Source organism: Staurois parvus, unplaced genomic scaffold (assembly GCF_062004578.1).
Source record: "Staurois parvus isolate SC_StPar_1 unplaced genomic scaffold, SC_StPar_1.0 ptg000021l, whole genome shotgun sequence".
Taxonomy (NCBI): Eukaryota; Metazoa; Chordata; class Amphibia; order Anura; family Ranidae; genus Staurois; species Staurois parvus.
The window spans coordinates 16192597-16218859 of NW_028317817.1; the positions used below are offsets into that span (position 1 = coordinate 16192597).

The 26263-nt window shown below is 39.4% G+C and overlaps 1 protein-coding gene across 2 annotated transcripts in view; it reads left to right on the forward strand.

Moving 5' to 3' along the window:
• Positions 1-26263, forward strand: part of EFHB (EF-hand domain family member B) — an 84887-nt gene that overhangs the window by 26586 nt on the left and 32038 nt on the right. For both annotated transcript variants that reach the window (XM_089691118.1, XM_089691115.1), the window contains exons 3-7: positions 3972-4115; positions 11300-11480; positions 11601-11711; positions 16227-16356; positions 19962-20045. In XM_089691118.1, coding sequence (XP_089547244.1) covers positions 3972-4115; positions 11300-11480; positions 11601-11711; positions 16227-16356; positions 19962-20045 — 650 coding nt within the window. The remainder of the gene's footprint in view (positions 1-3971; positions 4116-11299; positions 11481-11600; positions 11712-16226; positions 16357-19961; positions 20046-26263) is intronic.

Consider the following 26263-nt stretch of genomic DNA (forward strand, 5'->3'; position numbering starts at 1 on the left):
AATGTACAGTATGAGTACAAAGTAGTGTCCTTCACAGTATGTGACATATAGAACATAAAACAAACAGGGGTACATTTGTATTATATGGGGTACAGCACAGTGTACAGACTGGAATGATCTTTTAGAATGTAACATTTAACAGAGTGTATAAACTGGAATGGAGTGTGTCACTTACAGAGCAGGGCTCTCTGGAATATATGATGTACACTAGTGAGACAGTTTGGAGTATGTGACATACAGCACAGTGTACTGACTGGTGTCATCCAGACTATGTAAGATTTATCATAGCATACCATGATATGTAACATACTGCACTATATACAGATTAGAGCAGTGCTTGACTTGTGGCACAGTGTATAGTTTTGGCAGTCTTAGTTCTATAACATATGGCACTATATAGACATGGGTTGCCTGCAGTTTATGATGTACAGCACAGTGTTCACACTGGGGGAGTCCACATGCATGTGATGAATAGCATGGTGTACAGACTAGGGTTCTACTTAAAATAATTAACTAAATAAATATATACTTATTATAACAAGTGATATGTCAAATGAGGTCATATGTCAACATTTCTTGATCTTGAATGAACTATATACAAGGTTCTGTTCTTAATCCTCCTCCCAATCCTGGAAAACAGATGAACACATACAAAGTGCACACAGTGCCATTCGCTGTGTTGCTACAGTAAAAGTACAAGTCTCAGCAAAGCTAATTTTGCATATGAAAGTGTGATAATGGACTCATTTTATGCATAATGAGTATTCCACTTTCCCCAAAGCCATCTCCATGCTGGAACATCACAACACCACACACCTCAGGCTTAGTTCTCACAGAATGTCTTTGTAGCTGCTTAGTTACTGTGGTAACATTCATGTGTTCATTGGGCAGGCACAGCAAGCTATCTATACCTTCGGAACCCTTTTTATAATGCCCCATAGGTATGGAAGGGATTCTACAGCCCTCAGTGTCTCTAAAGATTTATGCAAACTGCCTGTAACTCAAGTCAGCCATGCAGAAAAACCTGCATTCTGACATCCTTGTAGATATATGGCAATTATATCACCAAAGATGAATTTGCAATAAGTCAGAGCCAGGGATGATTGAAGTTTTACTTCAGCTTTCCATAAAGGTATCCACTTCCAGAAAGCATCTACTTTATGTAAATATATTGAAAGGCTAAATTTAAACCACCAGGTTGTTTCTGAATGTATGATCTCCTTTGCTGTGTATGCTTCTGCCATAATCCCTTGTCAGCTTGAAGGCTGAAGTCCTGGTTTGCTTACAGGAATCAGTAGGAGTGAATTCTATTTGAACTACTGTAAGACCCAGTTGTACTTAATGCTACAAAACGCGACAAATAATTTTTCCGTGATCTGATTCTACCAGAAGCTGCAACAATTTTCTTTTTTGTTCCCTCTCTTTTTTTTTTTTGCAGCTACTGCCAGAATATACTCGCAATTTAATTTTGTGATCTGTACTAACAGAGGCTACAGAAGCATAATTTTTTTAATAGAATTGTGTATCACCAATCTCAGCCTTTATGGAATTTAACTTTTGCTTTAAGTATTACTAAGTATTACTAATTACTGCACGTACCACCCAAATACACTGCCAGCCTCCAGTTAGTGCCCATATGGAAGAAAAATATTTTTGAAATATATTTAAAAAATATTCTTTCCAAATATATTGACATATACTTGAAATACTACAATTTTGGCCATATTCAATATATTTCAAAATATATTTCAATAAATAAATAATAATTAAAAAAAAAAAAAAAATAAAAATAAAAATATATATATATATATATATATACACTGCATGTTGAAATGCGTTTTTATTACAAAATATATGAAAATACATTTCAAATATACTGTATGTCTTTAGAAATACAAATCTACATTTTTGGAATGCATTTACAAATATATGTAAAAATATATGTTAAAATGACTTTTTTATATGTAAAAAAAAACTGAAGAATATATTTAAAAAAAAAGTATATATATATATATATATATATATATAAATATATATATATAATTATTATTATAATACAGGATTTATATAGCGCCAACAGTTTGCTCAGCGATTTACAAAATGAGGGTAGACATTACAGTTACAGAGGAAACAGAGGGCCCTGCTCATTAGAGCTTACAATCTAGGAGATATAATATACTTATATTTATTGAAATATATTTAGAAATATATTGAATATGGCCAAAATTGTAGTATTTCAAATATATGTCAATATATTTGGGAAGAATATTTTTAAAATATAATTAAAATATATTTTCATTCCATGTGGGTGCTCTGGGGTTGATTTACTAAACCTGGAGAGTGCAAAATCTGGTGCAGCTTTGCATAGAAACCAATTAGCTTCCAGTTGTTTTTATCAAAGCTTAATTGAGCAAGCTGAAGTTAGAAACTGATTGGCTACCAGGAAGTGGCAGAACTACCAGGGTTGCAAAAGGTTGCACTTGCGACTGGGACCTGGTGTTCTGCTTCTGTGGGGGGGGGGGGCAGCTGGGTTGCTGGCCCAGGGCTATGAGATATTCGGCTGCTGGGCTTCACACTTCCCGTGGTGCACACACAGGACGAGATGAGCGGGAAGAGAAAGAGCAAATCATCTCTCTCTCCTTTCCCATCCGTGTGAGGGAGAAGGGAGGGAGAACTGTTAGTGCAGGCTCTGGGCTGTATGAGAGATGCTCTCAGTTCAGATTCCTGCTGAGGAGGCCCTGATTGGTGGCACTAATGGGCAGCACTGATAGGCTGCACTGATGAGCACTGATAGGCAACATTGATGAGCACTGATAAGTGGCTCTGATAGTCGGCACTGATAGACTGCACTGGTGGGCACTGATAGGCGGACCTGATGGGCACTAATAGGCAACACTGATGAGCACTGATGGTACTGATAGGGAGCACTAATAGGCTGCAATGATGGGCACTGATAGGTAGCACTGATAGACAGCACTGATGGGCACTGATAGGTAGCACTAATAGGCTGCACTGATATAATCAATGCCCTGATTAGCAGTGTAGACTATGAGCTGACAGTCTGGGCATCACGTGTATCCCTGTGCTTTTAAGGAGAGGTGGTCTCCCTCAAGACAAACCTGCTCTTAATCTGTTCACTGCTACAGTATATGTGCTCCAACTTCGGGGACTCTAAAAATTATAGAGTTAGGACCGCAGGACACAGAGGAGCCTTGATGTAGGCACCGCAGCTTAAGCATATACCCTGTACTTACAAATGTGTGCAAACAAATCCCTCTTTTTTTAATGTGAATTGTTAGACAAGGTCATTTTTTTTTTTACAGGCTAGCTGGTAAGTGTGCTGGGAAATCTTTGTGTGCTTGGGATCTTCTCCAAACTGGCCACTGAATGCATGCAAACATTTTCACCACATTCCCAATGGTATCTGCATTGTGCTCTCTCACAATGCAGATACTATAGCTCTGAACAGACCCGTGTTATTTCACTTTTGTGATAGACAAAGAAATTGAGGACACAGAGTCTAGGGTCTAGGGGACCCTTCTGTTCTAATTGCTTGATTGCTGAAGTGACCATGAGCTTATTGCAGAATGGAATACAAACGGTGGAAGGCTTACTGAGCTGACTAACTGCAGGCAGTTCTTTACCATCACAGGCCTTATGCCAGTGGTTAAAAAACCCTCCGACATAAGGCCTTCTGAACAATATTTCAAAATTGTTTTACTAAAAGCTTGCCTTGAAAAAGGGTCAGATAACAGGTCTTGGCTCCTATTGACTTCCATAGGGTTCAATGCCATTGTCAGTTTTTGTGAAATTCCTAATAGGTTCAGAGGTGCTGAAAAACAAATTTTGCCTGGTTTGCTCATCACTAATCAGTAGTGGTACACATTCCATAGTTTATTAAACACATCAGTGTTATAGTACAGTATGGCTTGCTATAGTGTTAATTGTTTTTATTGCATTTTCTGTTACAGTGTTCAACCCCCCTTGTTGTCCAGAAGTTCCTTAACACTAGACGCACCAAACCTGGTGCTCGGACTGTATTCTATGGCAAAGCAAATGATCCTGATGTGGAAAATGACATAGTGCATGGTGTTAGCACCTATCCATCACTTAATGTAAGTAACTGTATATACTGTACAAATTTGTATTCTTAATCTGGACATAGACAAGCCCAGTCTTTTGTTGTTGTTCTGAAGTCAGGCATTTATTTTATTAAAAAAACCTAATGATATGATCCTATGTATGTAAACACAGTTTGCATCTTATCATAACCTAAATAATGTATATGTTAAATTTAAAATTACAAATAAATGTAGCATGCCACATGATATATCTCCTGATTAAAAATATTTTTATGAATTTAGAAAGTTTACTGTGATCATGAGCTGATATACACACAGATAAAAGGACTCTTTTCTTTCTTCCTCACATTTTTCTCTGCTCAGTACTGTTTACATCTAACCTGGTAACATGACATAACCCTAATGTATTTTCAGAGAAAGTACATCTTTCGCTTTGGAGAAAATGTAAGGGCCTGTTTAATGAAGGTTGTAAGCTGGGACATTGACCTAAGGCAATGCTGCAGGAATATCTTGCTCTGATATACTAAAAGCAAAAGCAGTGCATGTATGTAATGTTGTTCAAGAATGTATGCAAGAAAATTCACTAGAACCGAGTACTCCCCATGGTTGTTACTGCATACGTCTAAACATCCATCACATCATCTCACAGGAGCAGGTCTTTATTGTTTAAAGGATTCACATATTTTTACAAAAAAATATGTCCATTTATTTTTTTTCTTGCAAGAACCTGGAAACCATTTTGTCTTCTGATCAGTATATCATGGGTACAATGTGGGCACCTGCAGACATGTCTTCTGGCTTTCAGCTCATACCTCTGTATGGGCTTTCTGTTTAAAAGCCAGAGGACATGTCAGTGGACTACAAGAGCACCCCTCAGTGCTTCTGCAGTCTATTGAAACTAAAAGTTTGTCTGCAATGGTGACAGACAGTACCGTATTTTTCGGACTATAAGGCGCACCAGATTATAAGACGCAGTATTAGTGAACGGATCTATTTTCATATATAAGACGCACCGGATTATAAGGTGCATAAAGCGAAACAAAATAGTCGGATAAGTCAGACTTTATTCAAATCATTAACAATAACTGTCAATATTACACAATAGATCCAGTCAGACCACAATATTACACAATATTAAAGCAAAACAAAATAGCCGGATAGGTCAGATATTACACAAAAGAGTATGCTCACTTTTTCAATCATTCATATTCTACGAATCCATCAAATTCCTCGTCTTCGGTGTCGGAATTTAACAGTTGGGCGATAGCGGCATCAAGCAAGCCCGGATCCCTCTCGTCATCATCCGATTCAGTCTCATTGCTGTTGCTTGGCTGTTCATTGATGATTCCGGCCTTCGTGAAAGCTCGGACGACAGTTGAAACCGATACCTTAGCCCAGGCATCGACGATCCATTGGCAGATAGTGGCATAACTAGCCCGGCGTTGCCTGCCTGTGTTGGTAAATGTGTGCTCACCTTCTGTCATCCATTGCTCCCATGCGGCTCGCAATTTAGCCTTGAACGCCCTGTTGACACCAATATCTAGTGGTTGGAGTTCTTTGGTCAATCCTCCAGGAATGATGGCAAGCTCCGAACTGGTTTTCTTCACTTGGCTTTTGACAGTGTCAGTGAGATGAGCGGGCATAGAGTCGTAGATCAATAAGGCCGGAGACTTGTGGAAGAAGCCATCTGGTCTCCTGACGTAAACTTCTCTCAGCCACTCACTCATTTTCTCCTCGTCCATCCAGCCTTTTGGATTGACCTTGACGATGATCCCAAGAGGAAACGTTTCCTTTGGCAAAGTCTTCCTCTTAAAAATGACCATGGGTGGTAGTTTCTGGCCATTAGCCTGGCAACCGAGAACTACAGTGAAGAATGATTTCTCATTCCCTGTGGTGCGTATAGATACAGTAGACGTCCCTGTTTTTTCTACAGTGCGGTTCGCAGGGATGTCAAAGGTGAGAGGGATCTCGTCCATGTTTGTGATGTGGTCTGACTGGATCTTCTTTTCGATGATCTTGTCCTTGCAGTAAGTGCGGAAGATGGCCATCCTTTCTTCATAATCCTTTGGCAGTTGCTGCGAAGTGGTAGTTCTTGTGCGGATGGAGAGATGACGCCTTTTCATAAAACGGAAGCACCAAGAAGGACCTCCTTGAAATTCGTTGATCTTCATATCTCGTGCCATCGCTGTTGCCTTAAGTCGAATGGAGACTGTAGAGACGCTTCTACCTGCTGTTCTCTGTTCAATAATCCACTGCTCAATTTTGTCCTCTAATTGTGGCCATCTTGCCTTGTTCCCTCGGAAACTCTTCTTCGTCTTCTTTACTTGACGCAGGTCATCTTCTTGTTTCCTCCACTTCCGTACCATTGATTCATTAATGTTGAATTTTTTCGCTGCTGCTCTATTCCAATGTTGTACTGCTTGGCTGATGGCCTTGAGTTTGAAATCCGCGTCGTAAGCATGTCTCTTAACAGGTCTCTTAACAGGTGCCATTTTGGGGTCCTTAATTACCGGATTTTGAAGCACAGTACATATCAGGAAATGTAGTTTTCGGTAAGTGAAAAAGCTTTGATTTGTTGTTGATTGCTTGGCTCTGATTGGTTTATCGTCGCCAGGATAAGCTCGAATAAGCAAGGGGAGTGGCTTCGTCGCTTACCAAAGTCATAATAAAACATTTTGACAGATTCTTCAGCACAGTGTGAACATACACTGTTCATACATAAGGCGCATCGGAATATAAGGCGCATTGCCGATTTTTGTACAAATATAGGGATTTTATGTGCGCCTTATAGTCCGAAAAATACGGTACTTGTAGTTTATTCATTAACAAGTATCTGTGAATAAATGAATGAATGAATGACGTGGCTGTGTGGGAGCTGAAACATGTTACATGTTCCACCCTAAATATGGGTGGGACATGTAACATGTAACATGTTACAAAGGTGAAGTTAGCCTGTAAACAGGAAACATTTGAAATTGGATGTCGGATTGCTGTGAAATATTCAATATCAGGTGATCGCATTTTTTTCTATTGAATCCTGATGAAAAGCTTTCAAAGCTGCCACAAAATTACAAAGTTTATTGCCAGCATTACTATATGTGGGTTCTATGAGTGCTGCTACACCTCCTCTAAAGCATGTCATTAGTGAATGTAGCCAGAGACACAGTTTGCATCCCATAGTCAACCAGTTATTTAATGCAAGGAGATCACAGATGCAAAAAAAACTGTGGGTGCTTGGTTTGAGAGATTAGGCAATTGGTAGGCTTCCGAAGTTTAGAAACAGGGACAAAATACTGTTCGCTTTATGACAGTGCAAGGCCCTGCCACTGTGAAAAGGGAAATAGATACAACACAGGGTTCACATATATGCAGAGTGTGGGGCTCCAGAATATTGATTCTGAATGGAGAAAGGTGTTTTTTTAACTTTTTCCGGGTTTTGGTATTCCTGAATTGGATTCCGGAGTTTAAAGCTTTTGAAGAATTTTTTGTCCAGGTCTTGTACGAGACCGGCTACTGTGAGTGCAGGTGCGCCCAGGCCTAGTGAAGGACCTGACCATAGCTCAGGGCTCCCGTTAGAAGACAGGTCACACTGCTGAAGGTGAGCAGACATCTGGTGGTGGAATTATGCACTTTTTTGTTTGAAGCAGTTGGTGATCACAGGAGGAAGGGAACACCACAATGTATAACATCTCTCCTTAACACATTTGGATTTAGGTTGGTTTTATGGTTTGTAGCTCTGCACTAGTTTCACTATATAATCTAAGTGTGTCTGGGAGACTGAGAGGGCTGAGATGACTAGTCAAGTCCAGGGGACTGAAGAAATCTGGAAGTCCCAGAGGAGTGAGAGTATTATTTTTCGTTTTGTGTTTTGATGGTGGAAACCCTGGTGTGGGCACCTGTTTTTGTTGAACTTTGCTTTTGTTTAATAAAAGTGGGCTGACATGGCTTAAACCACAGTTCGGACTGGCATAGACTAAGTGAAATTGCTTCTACCACTGAGCTAAGTTCCCCAACATATCACAGTTTAAAAACCCCACAGTACACTGTAAGGATTATTTTGTTTAGAATGCTATTCTTTAAATCTCTGCATATAATCAAGGCTTTCATTTAGACATTTGCTTCTACCACTGAGCTAAGTTCCCCAACATATCACAGTTTAAAAACCCCACAGTACACTGTAAGGATTATTTTGTTTAGAATGCTATTCTTTAAATCTCTGCATATAATCAAGGCTTTCATTTAGACATTTGAAGGCCCAGAGCAGACGTCTGATAGGCAGACTTCCATGCCATCTCTGCCTTCCACCTAACTCAAACATGCATTCCAATACCAAATATATAAATTAAAGCTACAAGCTTTATACCAAGTTCACACTGTACAGTGGCTGCCTAGTGTATGGAAAAAATGCATGCAGTATATGTGGCAGTACAGTACATGTTAAATGCATGTTAGTATGTTGCCACATGTTATGCTGTGTTGCTTGAGTGCCACCACATTGCACTAATGCTATGTTGCCGCGTTAGCTTACTAGCGCATGCACTAACACACATTGTGTTAAGACAGTTCAATAATTTGGTTGGGCTTCCTGAAGCACCAAAAAAGGGGCAGTAGCTCAGCACGTGTCAATGCATTTTTAGCTGCAATGCAAATACATTCAGAATTTGCATTGGAGTGCCATTCAGAATGTAAAAATTGTAGTTCAATAGACACATAGTAACAACATTTCAATACAAAGCGTGTAAGTCTTCTCTTCTCTTCTCTTTTTTTTTCTCTCTCAATCTCTTTCTCTCTTTTTATTTCCCCCATCTTTCATCTCTGTCCTGCCATTTTGGTAAATGCAAGAAAGGCAGTGATTTTATGCAAATTATGACCTAGCATTTTAAGTCTGAGTAACAATCCTCCACTTTACAAAACCTAACATTTTGGTGACTGTTTACAGACTTTATGATACACACAGGCCATATTTACATGCCAAAATTATGGAACTTCCTTTCAGAATAAGAAAATTACCTCATTAAACTGAAGAAAGGACCTTGATTTTTTGCAGGTACATGCATTCTAGATAAGAGTCTGTTAAAAATGTTAATCAGGGACCCCTCACTAAAAACAGCATTGGATTCTCCCTGTAACTCCTACCAGGCCCCTCAAGTCTAGTATACAAAAACGGCCCTTTTACTCTAGTATAGATTTGAAGGAGGCATTCCTTGCACAAATCAAGAAAAAAAATGTCATGGTCAGTGGTCAGGTTCGGAGACCAGTAGCTATAGCAGTAGAGACACTCCCAAGCAGGATAGGTACACAAGCAGGTCACCTAGGCCAGTGGTCGGCAAGCCGCGGCTCGCGAGCCACATGCGGCTCTTTACAAACTTAAATGCGGCTCTTCTGTGTGCCGGGCGCCCGCTCCCCTCCCTCCTCTCGGGCGGCCGCCCCAAAAGTCAGGACTCTGCAGCTGTCAGGATGTAGGCGGGGCAGCCAGGATGTAGGCGGGGCAGCGTGACGAACTCCTCTCCTCTCACAGTCCGCCCTGAAGACCAGAACGGCGCGGGAACACAGCGAGAGGAACGCGCGGAGCAAAGGTAAGTGAATTGACACAGGGGGGAATTGGGGACTTAATATGGGGGATGAATTAATATGGGGAATGAATTACTATAGGGGGGATGAATTACTATATGGGGGATGAATTACTATATGGGGGATGAATTACTATGGGGGATGAATTACTATATGAGGGATGAATTACTATGGGGGATGAATTACTATATGGGGGATGAATTACTATGGGGGATGAATTACTATATGGGGGATGAATTACTATGGGGGATGAATTACTATGGGGGATGAATTACTATGGGGGATGAATTACTATATGGGGGATGAATTACTATATGGGGGATGAATTACTATGGGGGATGAATTACTATGGGGGATGAATTACTATATGGGGGATGAATTACTATGGGGGATGAATTACTATGGGGGATGAATTACTATATGGGGGATGAATTACTATGGGGGATGAATTACTATGGGGGATGAATTACTATATGGGGGATGAATTACTATATGGGGGATGAATTACTATATGGGGGATGAATTACTATATGGGGGATGAATTACTATAGGGGGGATGAATTACTATAGGGGGGATGAATTACTATATGGGGGATGAATTACTATGGGGGTTGAATTACTATATGGGGGATGAATTACTATGGGGGATGAATTACTATGGGGGGTGAATTACTATATGGGGGATGAATTACTATGGGGGATGAATTACTATGGGGGATGAAGTACTATATGGGGGATGTATTTTCAGTTTTAAAAATGTGGCTCTCAAAATAAATTTCAGTCGTGGTTTTGGCGAGATTTGGCTCAGTTGAAAAAAAAGGTTGCCCACCACTGACCTAGGCAGATGACATGGGCTCACCCAAGGTGTGGGGTCAAAGTATTGACCAGGATTCACCAGAACTCCTGATGGAAGAAATGGGTTTTGTTCTGTGTCAGTACCAGGTCACGGTCCTCAGGATTGCCCCACCAAGAGGTTGAGTAAGCTGGAGTCCAGTAGTAGGTTGGGGCAGTTCCCTGTTTGTTTGTTTTCCCCCTGAAAATGTATGAATTTTAGAAGTGTATGTGAATAACCTCTGGTCCCTTTATTACTTATAGTTTCTAATATTCTGTACTTTCAGTAAAATACTTTCAAGCCTTACAGCACTTGGGTCTTAAATTCAAGGCATGTCTTATTGGAGATTGTATGTTCTCTTCAGTTTTGTGAGGATTTCCTTCTAAAAACATCATGTAGATAAGCTAGGTTTCACAAAGCTGGTCCTAGTATTTGTGTATGTCTGTGACAGGAATATTAGTTTTGGGGTAGGGATTGGTGTGAATGGTTCTGAGTACTCTGTAAATAAATGAATAGCATATCAGTCCTATAAAAAAAGGGGGAAATAAGTAAAGTAAATCAATAAGCTGGATTTGCATTTTGTATAATTGATGTCTAATCTTTTTTATAACTTTTGCTTAGTGTTAATATTTGTTTGCATTCATCTACCTCAGTTACTTTTCTGGCCATTTATTTGCAGCATATACATTGTATGACAGAAGTGATGTTTTAGCTTTTTTTAATTTGTAGTTAGTCCTTTATGCTACACAATGTATATGTTTATGTATTTATGTATTATATTTATGTCATTCACAACATCTCATCCTTCATGCAGGCTGGTTCATTAATAAATGTGCCATCAAAAACACTGTTCAAGCAAAAATTAATTGAGAAACGAGAGTCATTATATTCTAGTCATAGACAAACACCACTGGGAAAATCGCATGACCAGACAACAGCATTTCCACCCACCATAAATGTTGGTGAAATGACATTTGGGAGGAAGTATGAAAGAGGTTGGTAATCTTTAATTAGTTATTGTTATTTATTATTGTCTTTAAAAATCAACAACTATGCTGTTTGAATATTTACATACATTTTCAATTAATTAAATTATTTGCTTATTTCGAGTTTAGGTTTATCAGCAGGGGTACTTATTAATCCGTCTAAAAGCAAGCAAGATGTAGAAGAGGAAGCACATAAAGGACATGAGATTTATGTGGTCACACATAATGATTATGATGTAGGTGAGTAAATAACAATTAAAAATATGTCATACTGCAAATTACCAATATTTGCAGTAGGTCTTTTTTTTTTTTTTTTAATTGTTAACCAAATACAAGTGGTGTGCACGAACCATTTAAAGATGCTATTCAGTCTACTTAAAAATGGATGGCTAGGGACCTGTGATGGGCGAGGGGATTAGAAGGAATACATTTCTCAAAACCCAAATCTTCTAGTCACAGCCCTGGTGACCTTCCTTGCTATGGCCTGCAGGCAGCTTTAGCATGTCATGTCTGTTTGGCAAAATCTCTGTGCTTTATAGACCTAATATGTAGAATAGGAGGTATATTGAAACTGGCTGAACATTTTAGAAGTGGAGCACATTTGGACTTGCAATCAGGAAATGGATGTGATGCAGAAAAATACTATTTACTCCTCTATGCTCAACCAGACCTTTCACTGATAAAATCCCTTTACATAAAGACTTTTGTGCTCTGTGGGAAAGCAATACCCTATCTGCAGTGGTCCACACGCTACATACCTAGTCAGAAAAATAACTTTGCTGGCATAAAGACCACTGCTTTCTTTATCTGCAAGCAGGATTTTATACTTGGGCACAATGAGAACAATACCAAAAGTAAATGTATTTTTTGCTGTACCTTCAATATGTCTACATTGATAGGTATCTTCACAGGCTGGGAGGTACTTAGCATTTATATGGTGTTATGAGGGTGTATCTAATTTAATAAACTTGAGAAACACTGATCTAGATGCATTACACTAACTAGATATAAGAATAATAATATTGTATTAGTATATAGTATAACATATAGCATAACGGAAGTGTGTTTATTCCTTAAACATTAAACTGTTAAAGTGGTTGTAAACCTCAGACATGAAATATGAATAAAGCATATTCCTTGTCTCAATCCAGAGTACTGTACTGTACTGTAAGTGTCATTTCTGTCTGCTGCCTTGTTACTCTGCTATTTGCCTGAGTCACTTCTGAAAAGTTTTCCTGACACCAAGAGGTGCAAAGGTGACAGTGGAGGGTGCTCCAGCACACAGCCTGTGAATGACAGCCTTGGCTCCTTTTGTGTCCCTTCCTTCCAATCAACTCTCAGTTCTCCTCACTGAACTCTGCAGAGTGTAATGTCAGCTCCCTAAAAGCTAAGACAAGCTGTAAACATTCTAGACTTTGAACCAATGTAGATAAAAGAATATAGCAGATAAACAGGCACAACTTATGTAGGAGGATTTGTTTAATCTCTGTGTATTACATGAGGAGAGACACTTCACTGGTTATATGTAAGGGTTTACAACCACTTTAAGTCTGAAAAGCAACAACCTGCACCGAAGGCAAGCTGCTAACCACTGTAAATCAGTTTAACTGATAAATTGCTAAAGTTAATGATCATATGTCATGACCTTGATGTGCTTAGGTATGTACTGACCCTTTATTAATAAGCAAATCATGTAAATAATTTTAATTAAAAATATTAATTATAAATATATTTGAATTGAAGAATTTTACACAGGAAGAAAACAGTAACCGTATATTTTATTGGAGTCATCTCTAGCTTCTCCTTTATCACCTTTGTACCGCCCCTGCGGATCCATACTCCACAGGTTTTCAACCTTTAACACACTGATTTACTTGGATTTATGTTCTATACTGAATAATTTAAATTTTTGAAAGCGTCTCTATGGTCAACATTTAAAATTATATATTAATTTCCATACTGTATTTCAATTACTATTACTATTTATTACTATTAGCTTACTATTAATCTGAATAGTTTGAAATTTGTAAACGTTCCTTGAATTTTGTGACCCATATTCTCTTTTCCCTGTGAGTAGGCACTGCTGTGTAACAGAATTGACAAAGACTGACTTTTGAACAACAGAGGTGCTGAGTCAGTACAGAAATCATTACCTGTAGGTGGCAAGTTACCATGGAATATGTAGTTCTTAGAAATTTAAAGTAAACAGCAGAGGAGAAGCCATTGTTCCACCTGTACCCCAAATGCCCCCCCTCCACTCTTTTGTGCAGCCCGTCTCCACAGCACCGATCCCCAGTGTCTCCCCTGCAGCCTCCAGCTTCCCCTCTTCCCCCTCCTGCCGGCTGAAGCTGCTGCTGGGGTGGGAGAGCAGTGCTGTGTTCAGGATGGGGGGAGGGGTGTTGGAAAAATATCATGTTTACCAGCACCTTTAAGAATGAACACAGTTTGCAATAGGTAACAAATGCTCCTGTGCTCATTCATTACTGAAGCATAGTAAACTGTGTTTAATATGCTTTAGCTTGTGAATGAATAAGAAGTCTCTGTACAGAGACATCTATTCATTTATCTGCTGTTCAGTTAAGGCTGCAGAGAAGAGGAATGAGGACTTTCTCTGTCTCCAATAAAAGACCAAAGCCCCCCCCCCCAAAAAAAGTAAAAAAATCTTAAAATAACATTGTAAAAAAAACCCATGGTTACGCCTCATTTACACAACTTATACTGCAGTGTACACCTGCCGTGTTTACCTGCATGGGGATGCACAGGTTTTCCATGCATACCCTCGCAGGCAATTCCATTAATGTCATTTGGAAAGCAGTGGCTGCATGGCTGCTGCTCTCCATTTGACATCCATGTGGGTGACATCCGAAATGGATGTCAGATTGGGAGCAGCAACTGTGTCTGTACAGAATCTACTTTCCAATTGATACGAATGGGACTGCCTGAATTGGGATGCATGGAACACCTCTGTATCCCCATGCTTGTATACATGGCCCTCATACAGGCGTACACTTTAATATGCCCCTTGTGAATGAGGCCTCAGTAGGAATTTAGCAGGAATTTTGTAAGTTATATTGTGTTTATATGTGCTAATAATGATTTTAGTGTATTTTAAGTAAAAACAGTGATTTGATAAACTATTGCAGGGTCAACCAATCAGTCTGTACCCCAGTACAAACCCCCTAGGTCATTTTGACTGACCTGGGGATGAATGTACTAGGGTACAGACTGACATAGGTGGGATTATACTGGGGGCCAGATTGACCTGAAGGGGATTATACTGGGGGCCAGATTGACCTGAGGGTGATTATACTGGGGGACAGACTGACCTGGGGGATTATACTGAGGGACAGATTGACCTGGGGAGGAAAGTCATATACTGGGGGACAGAATGACCTTGGGGATGAAAGGATTATTCTGGGGACAGACTGGCCTGGGGGTATTATACTGGGGGAAAGATTGTTTTGGGGGGGGGCGGATTGTACTGGAGGACAGACTGACCTGGGGAAATTATACTGGGGGACAGAATGACCTTGAGGGTGAAAGGATTATTCTGGGGGTCAGACGGACCTGGGAAGATTATACTGGGAGGCAGATTTTCCTTGGGGAGAAGTATTGTACTGGGGGACAGACTTACCTGGGACGATTATACTGGGGGACAGATTGACCTGGAGGATGATTATACTGAGGTCAGTCCTGGGGGGGAGTTGTACTAAGGGACAGACTGACCTTGTTTGAGTTAACCACGCCTCTTAAGCCCCTCTCACCTTTAAAGCAATTTGGCCACATACTCTATTTGCTACATCACTCTATGTTTGCCACATTGCTCTTCTACTTGGTGTGCTCAAAGGTCTTTTACAATCCTAGCTGTGCCCCTGGTACAATGAAATCCATCCCCATTCTTCACTGTGGTACACTAAGCACACCACTTTTTTTAATATTAAGAAATGGGGCCCAACTTATGATCTTGCTCACAGGCCCACTGATTTCATAAAACACCTGGTAAATAAATAACATTTTTAAAAAGGACAACTCCATCCAATCATTTATTCTTTACATTTAGAGAAGTTTAATGGTTTAGAGTCTGTCTCTCTCCTGGTTGGAGTGCCCACCCCCCACTTCTTAAGTGATCCCAGGAGGATTTCCCAACAGGGGCACACAGACCAATAAAAAGCCCAAGAGAAGTTCTAATCATTCTATATTCTTCTGACAAAGTGATCTTATTGCTGATGGTTATGATCAATTACAATCATGTAGACCATTCCAAGAGGGATGAGAAATCTCTGGACCCTGCATTTAAAATCTCTCAGAAGTTGTAAACATTCCACACACTATCCAAATTAAAACGTTTAGCTTCAATGTAAACTTGTACTTGAAAAACTATTGCTGTGTCACAAGAGAAGTGCAACTAAACTAATGGCACTACTTCATGCTTTACCCATTCCTTGCAAGGGTGTATTTTTCATTACTTGAAGAGGCTAAGGTTGTCAAATCTCACTTCAAAGAGATGGAACAAAAGGAAATCAGATTACATTTGGATAGGATGTATATTCTGGAAAATCCAAACAATAAACTGCTGTCTGCTGCTACAGTTTAGAATAGATAGAAGAAAGTACTGTGGTTTTACTGTATATATAGGAATGAACATCGCCCTTGTATTTGAGTGTGGTCTACATACTAATGTGCATTGACAGTGTTCATTTGAAAAAAAAACTTCAGTAGATATCTTGCTAAAATAATTTCTTGCTAACTTTTTAGGTGAACTAAAGGACAGAAAATATGACTGGACAAAACACAGAAAGGATGGATCATTTGGAATTGAAACACCTCATTTCAATGATGGAAGGAATGTTGCAAGATCCTTAAAGTGGCTCCAAGAAATCAAAAGGTAGATATTTTTAATTGTGTGTATTGATTTGTTCAAAAAGAAAACTGTGAGCTGCTTTGTATCAATTAATAATGATAATATGTATGAAAGCAGGGACCACTTGTACCTTGTAGCATGAAACTTTTGAGCTTCCCCAATCAAGCCTTGCATATGTCCTTGATACAGGAAATTGGACGAGTTCATGATGAAATTGCCAGGGTGCATAAGGACATACACAGGGGCAGTTATAGCAACAGCATCAGGACCCTTCTCTGATAAATACTCATTCTGCTTTCTTGTTTACATTTTACAAGGTAGTCCACAGCTGTCTAATCTCTCTAGGTTTCATGTTTACAGCCTTTAAATGCAAATATGAAACATATAAACGAAGCTGTGCATACATTAATAAATTATTACATTTATTTGTAATGCCAAAAGTGTAAATATCTGAATTTGACTTGATATCAGTTCCTTGCAATCCCCTTTACAACAGTGCTTACACTGTGAGATGGGATCCCATCAGCTGTGCTGACAAGGACAGAGCAGAGTGAGTAAAGGAGTGACCTCATCAGTGTGTTGCTTTTCCTTCACTGTCCAGTCCCATGCTGGTGACAGGGATTGCTTAACTGCATGAGATAACACCCAGGTCACCTGAATGACTGTTATGTGTGGTCAGGCTCTGTAAATCTCAGGTATGAATAAACAGAAATGTAAAACCTTTGTCAGGTAAAACAGCTACATTACTTATATTTGCTGTCTGCTGAGTTTGGTCTGGGTTTGGATATGAGAGCATTCATCAAACCCTTCATAAAGTCCAAACATTGAAAACTGCGTTCTGAACCCATTGAAGTTTATTATGACTTGAAAATCAATGTTAGCCATTTTCAAGGCTAATAGACAACACCAGCCACCATGGCACATGAAGGACAAATGAACCAATGCAAAAAAAAAAAACACTCAGAGGGGAGAAGGTCCTCCTTTTTAGGTGACTTTGAGGGCAATGTGGGAAAACACCATTTCTTTCTAATACATGCTTTAGAGATGCCTTTAGGCTGTATGCAATGTTCTCATGGACAGCATCGACAACATTGTATTCTAGAATCAGATATTTTGCAGGTCTGATGGATTTTTAACTGTTATTTTATTGCTTGACTTTAACAGGTGGGCAATGTGCTGCACCCACCTGCCTGACTTCCACCCCACCAAGTATCCTGGGCACCAGTGCCGCTCCTGGGCACCTGGGACTGACATGTGGGTGACAGTGAGGAGAGTGGAGGACAATCAGTAAACACTCATTGCTGATTATCTCTGCATTAAATGAACCCAGAAGCAATGAGCGATGGTTTCAGAGCTGTCATTGCCTGGCTGCTGTGGCCAGGGAAAAACAACATGTGGTGCTATACAAAAATACATACCAGGCCCTTATCCTAAAATAGTAAACAGTAAACAGACACACAGATATTGGCCATACAATTATGTCACCAGGGATCACTGGTGATTTCGCTGACCCAATATGGTCATGTCCATATTTAATCAATGACATCACCCTGGATCCCCAGCCCCTTGGTTTACATTCTGCTGTGGAGAGAGCGGGGAGCTGTCATTCACTGTGAGTAGGCCATGGGAGTGGATCATGTTGACCTTTGGCGAGTACTATGTACCCTTTATTCATTCGCAATTTGGGCCAGTATGTGGGGGCTCCTTTAAATTTAAAGTAGGCTTCCAGATTCTTTAAGGCTCCCCTCCAGCAGACCCTTACAACTACCTGGCCAGGATTGTGGAGAAGAAGCCCTTCTCTTCAGCAACAAAAATAAGAAGTTTTGCAAGGGAGTTCTCTCCTGAAAAGGTACCCTCCCCATACTGAGGGCATGTGGCCTGGTATGACTCAGGATGATAGGGTAATATTTGCTTCTCCCCTACTCTTTACCTTTCCAGGCTGCATGCTCGGGTAAGAAACTGGTATGAATTTTAGGGAGGACCCCACACATTTTTTGTTTAGATGAAGTTCTCCTTTAAACTCCATACCTGATCTGAGAGGTCCCTAACAACTAGTCTGAGTGGAAAGCTGTCAGATGTAGCAGTAGTAATACTTCTGCTAAATGAATTACTGCCCGCTGCAGCTGGAGGTTTGGCTCAGCCAAAATCCCATTTAGTTTGGCTGTTCAGTGATACTCCAGATGAGCCAATGTTTGAACATTGGTCCAGACTGAACTGGGAGCTAATCCCTACATCCCTCCCAATCACTTGAATCCACAGATGAGGCAATGTATACAGTCTTTGGAAATGGGAAGACAAGTGGAAAGGGAGGAACATGGAAGAGAAGGAGTGTGGGCATTTATATTGACCGGTATCACTGATGTGATGCTCCCATCAAACTTTGTATTGAAGAATTATGTGTTTCCTCATGGATGTGGTACCCAAATGACTGGCACATTTACCTTGCTACACTGCATTTTGAAAAAGGTCCAGACTGCTGAGCTATGTGGATTTCCCCTTTGGGACAGTACTGACCTGCATCTGTAGGGCAGTGCCATCCAGTGGAAAAAGCATGGCTGCTCCCTCCACTCTTTTGCAAGCTGGCCCTGAATTCCTACTACACTGCTGTTGTGCCTTTTTCTTTCCTCCTCTACAGTTTCATGCATCCAGATATGGGCTGCTATCTCATCATCCCCACCCTCCTCATTGCTCCTTGTGCTCTCTTCCTGAACTTCTAATAAAATAAATTAACGTGCATTCTCTAGCAGCAAGTTAGCGAGTGCTGTGCTGAAATAATTCTGCCCAGTACTCAATGTCAATTTGTGGGGCAATGTCAGGATTGTCTATAGATGAGGAGGAAGGTGAAGGCACATTTGCAGCTGCTGGGAAAAAAATTGTGTGACCTCTGAAAGGAGGAGGATGATGATTTAGGTTTAGTTAACCACTCCACAACCTCCTCCATGTGATCTGCTTGTTTAGCACGCACACTCTTGGAAAGAAAAGGAAGATGTTCTCTGCCTCTAAGATGTGGCTCTACCACCACTTTGTCCTGCAGATGTAGAACCTGCTCACACACCCACTCAAATGCTTTTGAACTATGATTACCAGTATGATGATTTATCTAATAAACAAAGTTCTTCTGGTCACTTAGTTCTGCTGTATTAGTTTGCTGTTGCTAGAAAGATAACTGATTTAAGCTTGGGCATCAAGTCAGCAAGCCATTGTCAAGGTTGAGAACCCATGCAATGTAGCTTTGGAGTGAGGGATTGGCTTCTCAGCTTACTAACTGCTCACAGTAGGACTTTTAATGGCAAATTAAAGCAGTACACTTGTGAGTGATTGAACTGTGGTTTGTTTTCAGATGTTCACTCCTGTGAAGTACTCCAACCTCCCAATTGCAGCAGTTTTCAATCAGTTAAAAGCAATTTTTGCAGATGATTGGAAAGTGTTTCACAACTTTCATATGTTTCCAAACTTCTAGCTAGCATTTGGGGCATTCTGATAACTTCTAGCTAGTATTTGGAACATTCTAGTTAGCAATCAGGTACATTTTGGCCACCTTCTAAAGGCTTATAATATGCTAGGAAACTGCTGTAGGCATTTGACAAGTGCTTGAACTAACTTGTACTCCTACATAAATTTATTTTTAGGAATGAAGCTGCTAACATAGTTTCTAAACGGGTCGATGATTTTCGTGAACGTACTCAATTTCAACTTGGAAAGGTTCTTGACCCGTAAGTACTGTGCCATCAGCATTATGCATCATACTAAAGAAGAGCTAGCCTAAGCGGAACTAGAACTACATTTATGTTTATTCTGAAGGGCGGCATTAAAAATTTAGCATATGGTACTTGCTCAAGGTAATCAGATTTTGCACATTTCTCACTCAAAAACTCAATTTTGTTGAAACATAAATTTCTCTCCAGGTCCAGTCTATACACGTATTACATTTTTGTGGCATAACTGCGACATATCGTGAGATAGCTTGGGGAAAAAGCAATTCAGTGCATTCAATATCAGTTGCAGATTGTGGGCGTTCTACACACACTCAAAAAAAGTCATCATTGTACACAAGGCATGTGTAGAATGTCCAGTCCTTCTGCTCTGCTGCTGGAACCCCCCCTGTCCCTGTATACTGCAATTCAGCTCTTATTAATGACAGCTGCATTGAGGAATACACTAGGAGAGGGCCCCTGCAACTGGAGTTGTAAAAAAAACAACAGTCTGGCAATGTTTATCAACAACATTGCTCACCCACAAATACAGAAAGATACAAAGAAACATTGTTTAATTTTGTATCTTTCTGGTTATTCATCTACAGCTCAAAAGGATGAACTTCAATTTGTAGATGAAGTCAGTTAAAGCAACTTGACAAGTAAAAAAACATTGTGTTCTTTAAAAAAAGAAATGTTCCTCTGTTTAGCCCTTTATTAACCCTTAGTTTAGTCTAATCAGCCCTAATTAACTCCTTATTTTATTTTTCAATTCAATTATAATTTCTCTGCAGATTTTTTTTTCGTTTTCTATTTTATTACCCAATAATTTTAAAACTTTTTTGTTTTTGTTTGCTTTGCTCATTAATATTTTTACATTTTAAGATATATTTTCACGCACCACATTGGAAAAAAAACCCCGCATAGTTGAGAAAAAAACCTACTTTACTGAATTTGTAAAGAACTTTGCAATGCTTTGTATCAGAATCTTTATTTATAGTGTAATTTTAACCACTTGCCATCCTGAGGACTTAACCACTTAATGACCAGGCCATTTTTTGGTATTTGGCGCTGCACTAATTCAACTGGTCAGGCAATGCTGTACCCAAACAAAATTTACGTCCTTTTTTCACACAAATAGAGCTTTCTTTTGGTGGTATTTGTCACCTGTGCGCTTCTTATTTTTCACACTATAAACAAAAAAAGACCAAAAAGTTTGAAGAAAAACCAAATTTGTTACTTTGAGCTATAAAAAATATATAGTAAACTCAAAGTTAGTCATAAAATTAGGCCAAAATGTATTGTGCTACATGTTTTTGGTAAAAAAAAATCCAAATAAGTGTATATTGATTGCTTTGTGTGAAAGTTATAGCTTCTACAAACTATGGTATAGATACTGCAATTTACACCATTTTTTGCTATACAGTGCTGCAATAGTTTAACTGACAATTGCGTGGTCATGCAATATGGTACATAAATGAATTTTACTTCCTTTTTTTCACACAAATAGAGCTTTCTTTCAGTGGTATTTGATCACCTGTGCACTTATTATTTTTGGCGCTATAAACCAAAAAAAGACCAAAAATTTTGAAAAAATGATTTTTTCTCATTCCTGTCATAAAAAATATCCAAAAAACTAAAATTTTGTCATAAATGTAGGCCAAAATGTACTCTGCTACATGTTTTTGGTAAAAAAATCCCAATAAGTGTATATTGATTGCTTTGTGTGAAAGTTATAGCATCTACAAACTATGGTATAGATAATGGAATTTACACAGCTTTTTCTTTCTGACTGTTTGTCACATTTCTTGAAATACTAAAATACAAGGACAGTACAAATACCCCCAAATGACCCCTTTTCAGAAAGTAGACACCCTCAGCTATCTGCGGAGAGGCATATTGAGTCCATGGAAGATTTATTTCTTTACCACAAGTTTTTGGAAGATGACAAAAACCTTTTTGTTTTGTTTTTTACACAAAGTTGTCATTTAAATTATATATTGCTCACACAAGCCATGGGTATATGTGGAATTACACCCCAAAATACATTCTGCAACTTCTACCGAGTATGGGGATACCACATGTGTGAGACTTTTTGGGAGCCTAGCCACATACAGGAGCCTGAAATCCAATGACCACTTTGAAAGCCTGAAGGTGCGTAACTTCCACATTTCACTTCCTCACTACCTATCACAGTTTTGGAGGCACTGAAATGTCAGGATAGCACCAAACCCCCTCCAAATGACCCATTTTTGAAAAGTAGACTCCCCCAGGAATTTAAAAAGAGGCATGGTGACTATTTTGCAGATCTAATTTTTTCTCACAAGATTTCAAATATAAAAAAAGAATAGAAAAAATATGTTTTTGTTTTCTTTCTTCAGTTTCCAAAAACTTGTGGCAACAAACGAGATCTGCAAAATACTCACAATGCTTCTTATCAAATTCCTTGGTAATGAGTGTATAGTGTAATGAGGAAATAAAGCCCTTTAAAAGCCTGAAGGTGCTTATTGGATTTTAGGGTCCTGTACTTGGCTAGACTGCCAAAAGTCTCTCAAATGTGATACCCCCATACTTGGGACAAGTAGCAGAATGTATTTTGGAGAGTAACTCCACATATTCCCATGGCATGTGTGAGCAATAAATCATTTAAGTGACAATTTTGTGTAAAATAATATACTTTTTTTGTCATTTTCCAAAAACTTGTGGTAAAAAATAAATTCTTCTATTGACTCACCATGCCTCTCAGCAAATATTTTGGGGTGTCTACTTTCGAAAAAGGGGTCGTTTTGGGGGGTGAAGGCATTTTATTCCCAGCATTAGAAGTTTATGCCACACATAGTAAATAAAATGGTGGATGCTGCAATTTTTTATGTCACATAGTACTCACGCAGCGATTTTTCAAATGCAAATTTAAAAAGAAAAATACACTTTTTTACATTTAATGCACAAAAACACAATATATTGGCCAATTATTTGGTAAGCTATAAAAGATGATGGTATGTTGAGTAAATAGATACCAAACATGACATGCTTTAAAACTGTGCATGCGTTATATATTCTTGTAATGACTCCTCCCTCATCTCCATCCCTTCTCCTTATGCAATCATATATATTCTCAATTTGCGGACTAGTTGTTCTTGAAATTTTTTGTAATTTCTCACAATATACCCATCCGGGCCTGGGCTTTTCCCAGCAACTGTCTCCTTCAATGCCCTTTGGATTTCCCCTTGCGTTATTGGGTTTTCTAGATATTTTAATTGGTGTTCTCCTAACATCGGTATATTCGCCTCCTCTAAATACCTTTGCCTCTATCTTGTCCTCTCCTCCTCCCCCCCTCTTAACTGTTTCCAATTTATGTCAGATAATTTGCTATAGTATTTTTTCAATAACTTAGAGATATCAGTGGTTGAATACGCCAGTTCTCCATTGTCGTCCATAATTTTCTCTATATAATTCCTGGATTTCTTCTTTCTTTGTCCTCTCATTAGATAGTTGCCAATTTTATTCCCCCACTGATGTCTCTCTCTTGCCATCATATTGAAAGTTTTTCTCACTTCTTCCTCCATTAAATTGTCTAATTCCTCTCTCTTATTTATTATTTGCTGCTGTATGTCTACTGCTATTCTCTTTTTATGATACTGCTCCAGCTCATATAATTCCCTTACTAGCTTATTGATTTTCTTTTGCCGTTCCTTTTTTTTTTTACCTCAATCGCTATCAATATTCCCCTGCTACATGCCTTATGGACTTCCCAGACCATGGCCACATACACTTCTTCATTGTCATTTCTTTCAAAGAACTGCTCTATTTCTTTTTTTATAGAGCAAAAAAAAATAAAACTGCACATGCTCTGTGCAATGGCGACAAACTGCATACATTTTTAATATCCATAGGCAATGCTTTAAAAGCCTTTACAAGCTACCATTTTAGATTTACAGAGGAGGTCTAGTACTAGAATTGCTGCCCTTGATCTGACATTTGTGGTGATACCTCACATGCATGGTGCAACCGCTGTTTACATACTGGCACAGGACAGGGTCAATGCTGTGCATGCAGGTGTATGCTTGCAAGGGGGGTGCTCTTTTTTTTTTTTTTACCCTGTCCCTTTAATTTTTTTTTTTAATCACTTTTAATGCTATCACAAGGAATGCAAATATCCCCTATAACTTCAATGGGCATTGTGATATATTCTTTTATGAGAAATATGGGGTCTATCAGACTCTAGATATCTCCTCTGCCCTTACATTATCTAATCTCACCAAGATCAGTGTGATCAGATGCTTTCCCAATTTACAAATGGTGCTGTTTATATCCTGCGAAACTGAAGTGATGAAATGCTTGTACCTTCCGATTTCTTAGACTATATAGATGATTGGCACCATTCTGGTCTCCAATCAGCTCTATGGTCAGCTGGCAGAAACACCGGCTGCATTCTGAGGTTCCCCCAATGGCACAGGACTGCCTGAGAAGGCCGTGGAAGGCAGCGGGGTAGGGGGGGCATCTTCTCCTTCTGCTTGTAAAAGCAATCCTGCAGCTAATTAACCACTAGGATTGCTTTTACATGAAAGCCCATCCATTCACCACTTAGCCCCATTAAAGGGACACAAGCCTTTTATGACCTCACTTAACAGTCTGGTCATATACAGAAGGTGAAAGCACAACCGGTCAAGGTGTATAACATTTTTTATGATTGGTGAACTGCACAGTTATTATTTTTGCATCACAGCACTGGAAGAAGTGTCATGGTCACGGATTTAATAAGGACATGTTTGCAGCAGTAATATAAATGCAGAGATAACATTATGCACTTTTTCGAAGCTGGGCTGTTATTTATTTAATATTTATTTATTCACACTTTTTTGCATTTGGTGGTGGAGCACGACACCACTTCAAATTTTATTTTTATTTTCTATGACACAATGGTATGAGTATGTGTAGAGTGTAAGCGAACCACTAATTTTCACATATTTCTTCACACAGTTTCATGATAATTTCATTTTCATTATTGTGTTGATTTTACCACACAGCATTGGTAATATTTAAATAGCATACACCATAGTAGCTGACAAGACCCCACACTTCAGTATCTAACACAGATGTTTTGCTGGGGAGTATAGACATCTGCAAATTTTTGATTAAGTTGATTTACGAATTTTGTGGAGCCAGTCAAATTCCGGGTCACACCGAGGACAACAATGTGTGTTGTTGTTGAAATGCATAAAACACATTATACTCTTATATCTATGCCTGGCCATGGCAGCAGAGAACACGGGCATATAATGAATCGAGTCTGTGGACCAATACAACCGCAATTCATTTTTTTTAGTAATGCCCATGTTGAGGGTTAGGCCCAAAAAAGCTTTAAATTTGGAAACCGTAATGGGTTTCCATGCAAATGGTCTGGCAAGGTTTGAATTTGGGTTGGTGGCGATAAATTGTTGTGCATATAAATTGCTTTGATCCACAATCAATACATACAGATCTTCTGTGAAAATAGCTCCAAAAAATCAAGGGGAGTAGTTAAATTTGCTGTTTCCACCTGAATTCCGGCTTGGGCAGTAAATAGGGGAAGTACCGGGGCTGCAGAATTTGTGGGCTGCCAGTCGGGATTTGCAAGCACATCTGGAAGGATATTAGGGGCTGTACAGGCCTGCGTACAAATTATTGGTAACTGCGGGACACTACTTGTGCTCGCCACCGCACCAGCTTGGAGTGCACTTATAGGACTTGCCACGTCACCAAGTGATACTGCAGTGCTGGTATGTGAAAGACCAGGATGTACTATGCTTCTGGCACTCGCCAGTTCACCAAAAGGTAGAGAGGCACTAGTACTGGCACTCTGCTGCATATGATGGTCATCAAAATTTACCGGCAAGTGCTAAAAGAGATCAGGCCTGATCCTGAACACTGCGGTTTTGTGTGCAATGTATCAAGTGACAGTGACCTACTGACACTGCACTTGCTCGGGGAGAAAGGGGGGTAAGTGTAGAGGCTAAACGCTGGGGCTGGCAGGTGCCGGGGCTAATCCCGCTAATGCTGTGTTTTTGGGGACACTATACTAATGTGAATGCTAGTATAGTGCTGAAAAAATGCAGCGCTATGTTCAAAGGGTATAACTAGGCAATAATGTGACATACATACATATAAATGCACTGTGGAGCGCTGTAATAAATGACATGTGTCAAATGTATAAAAATGACGTTAATAGTGCAGTAAGTGACATATAATTAAATATCGTC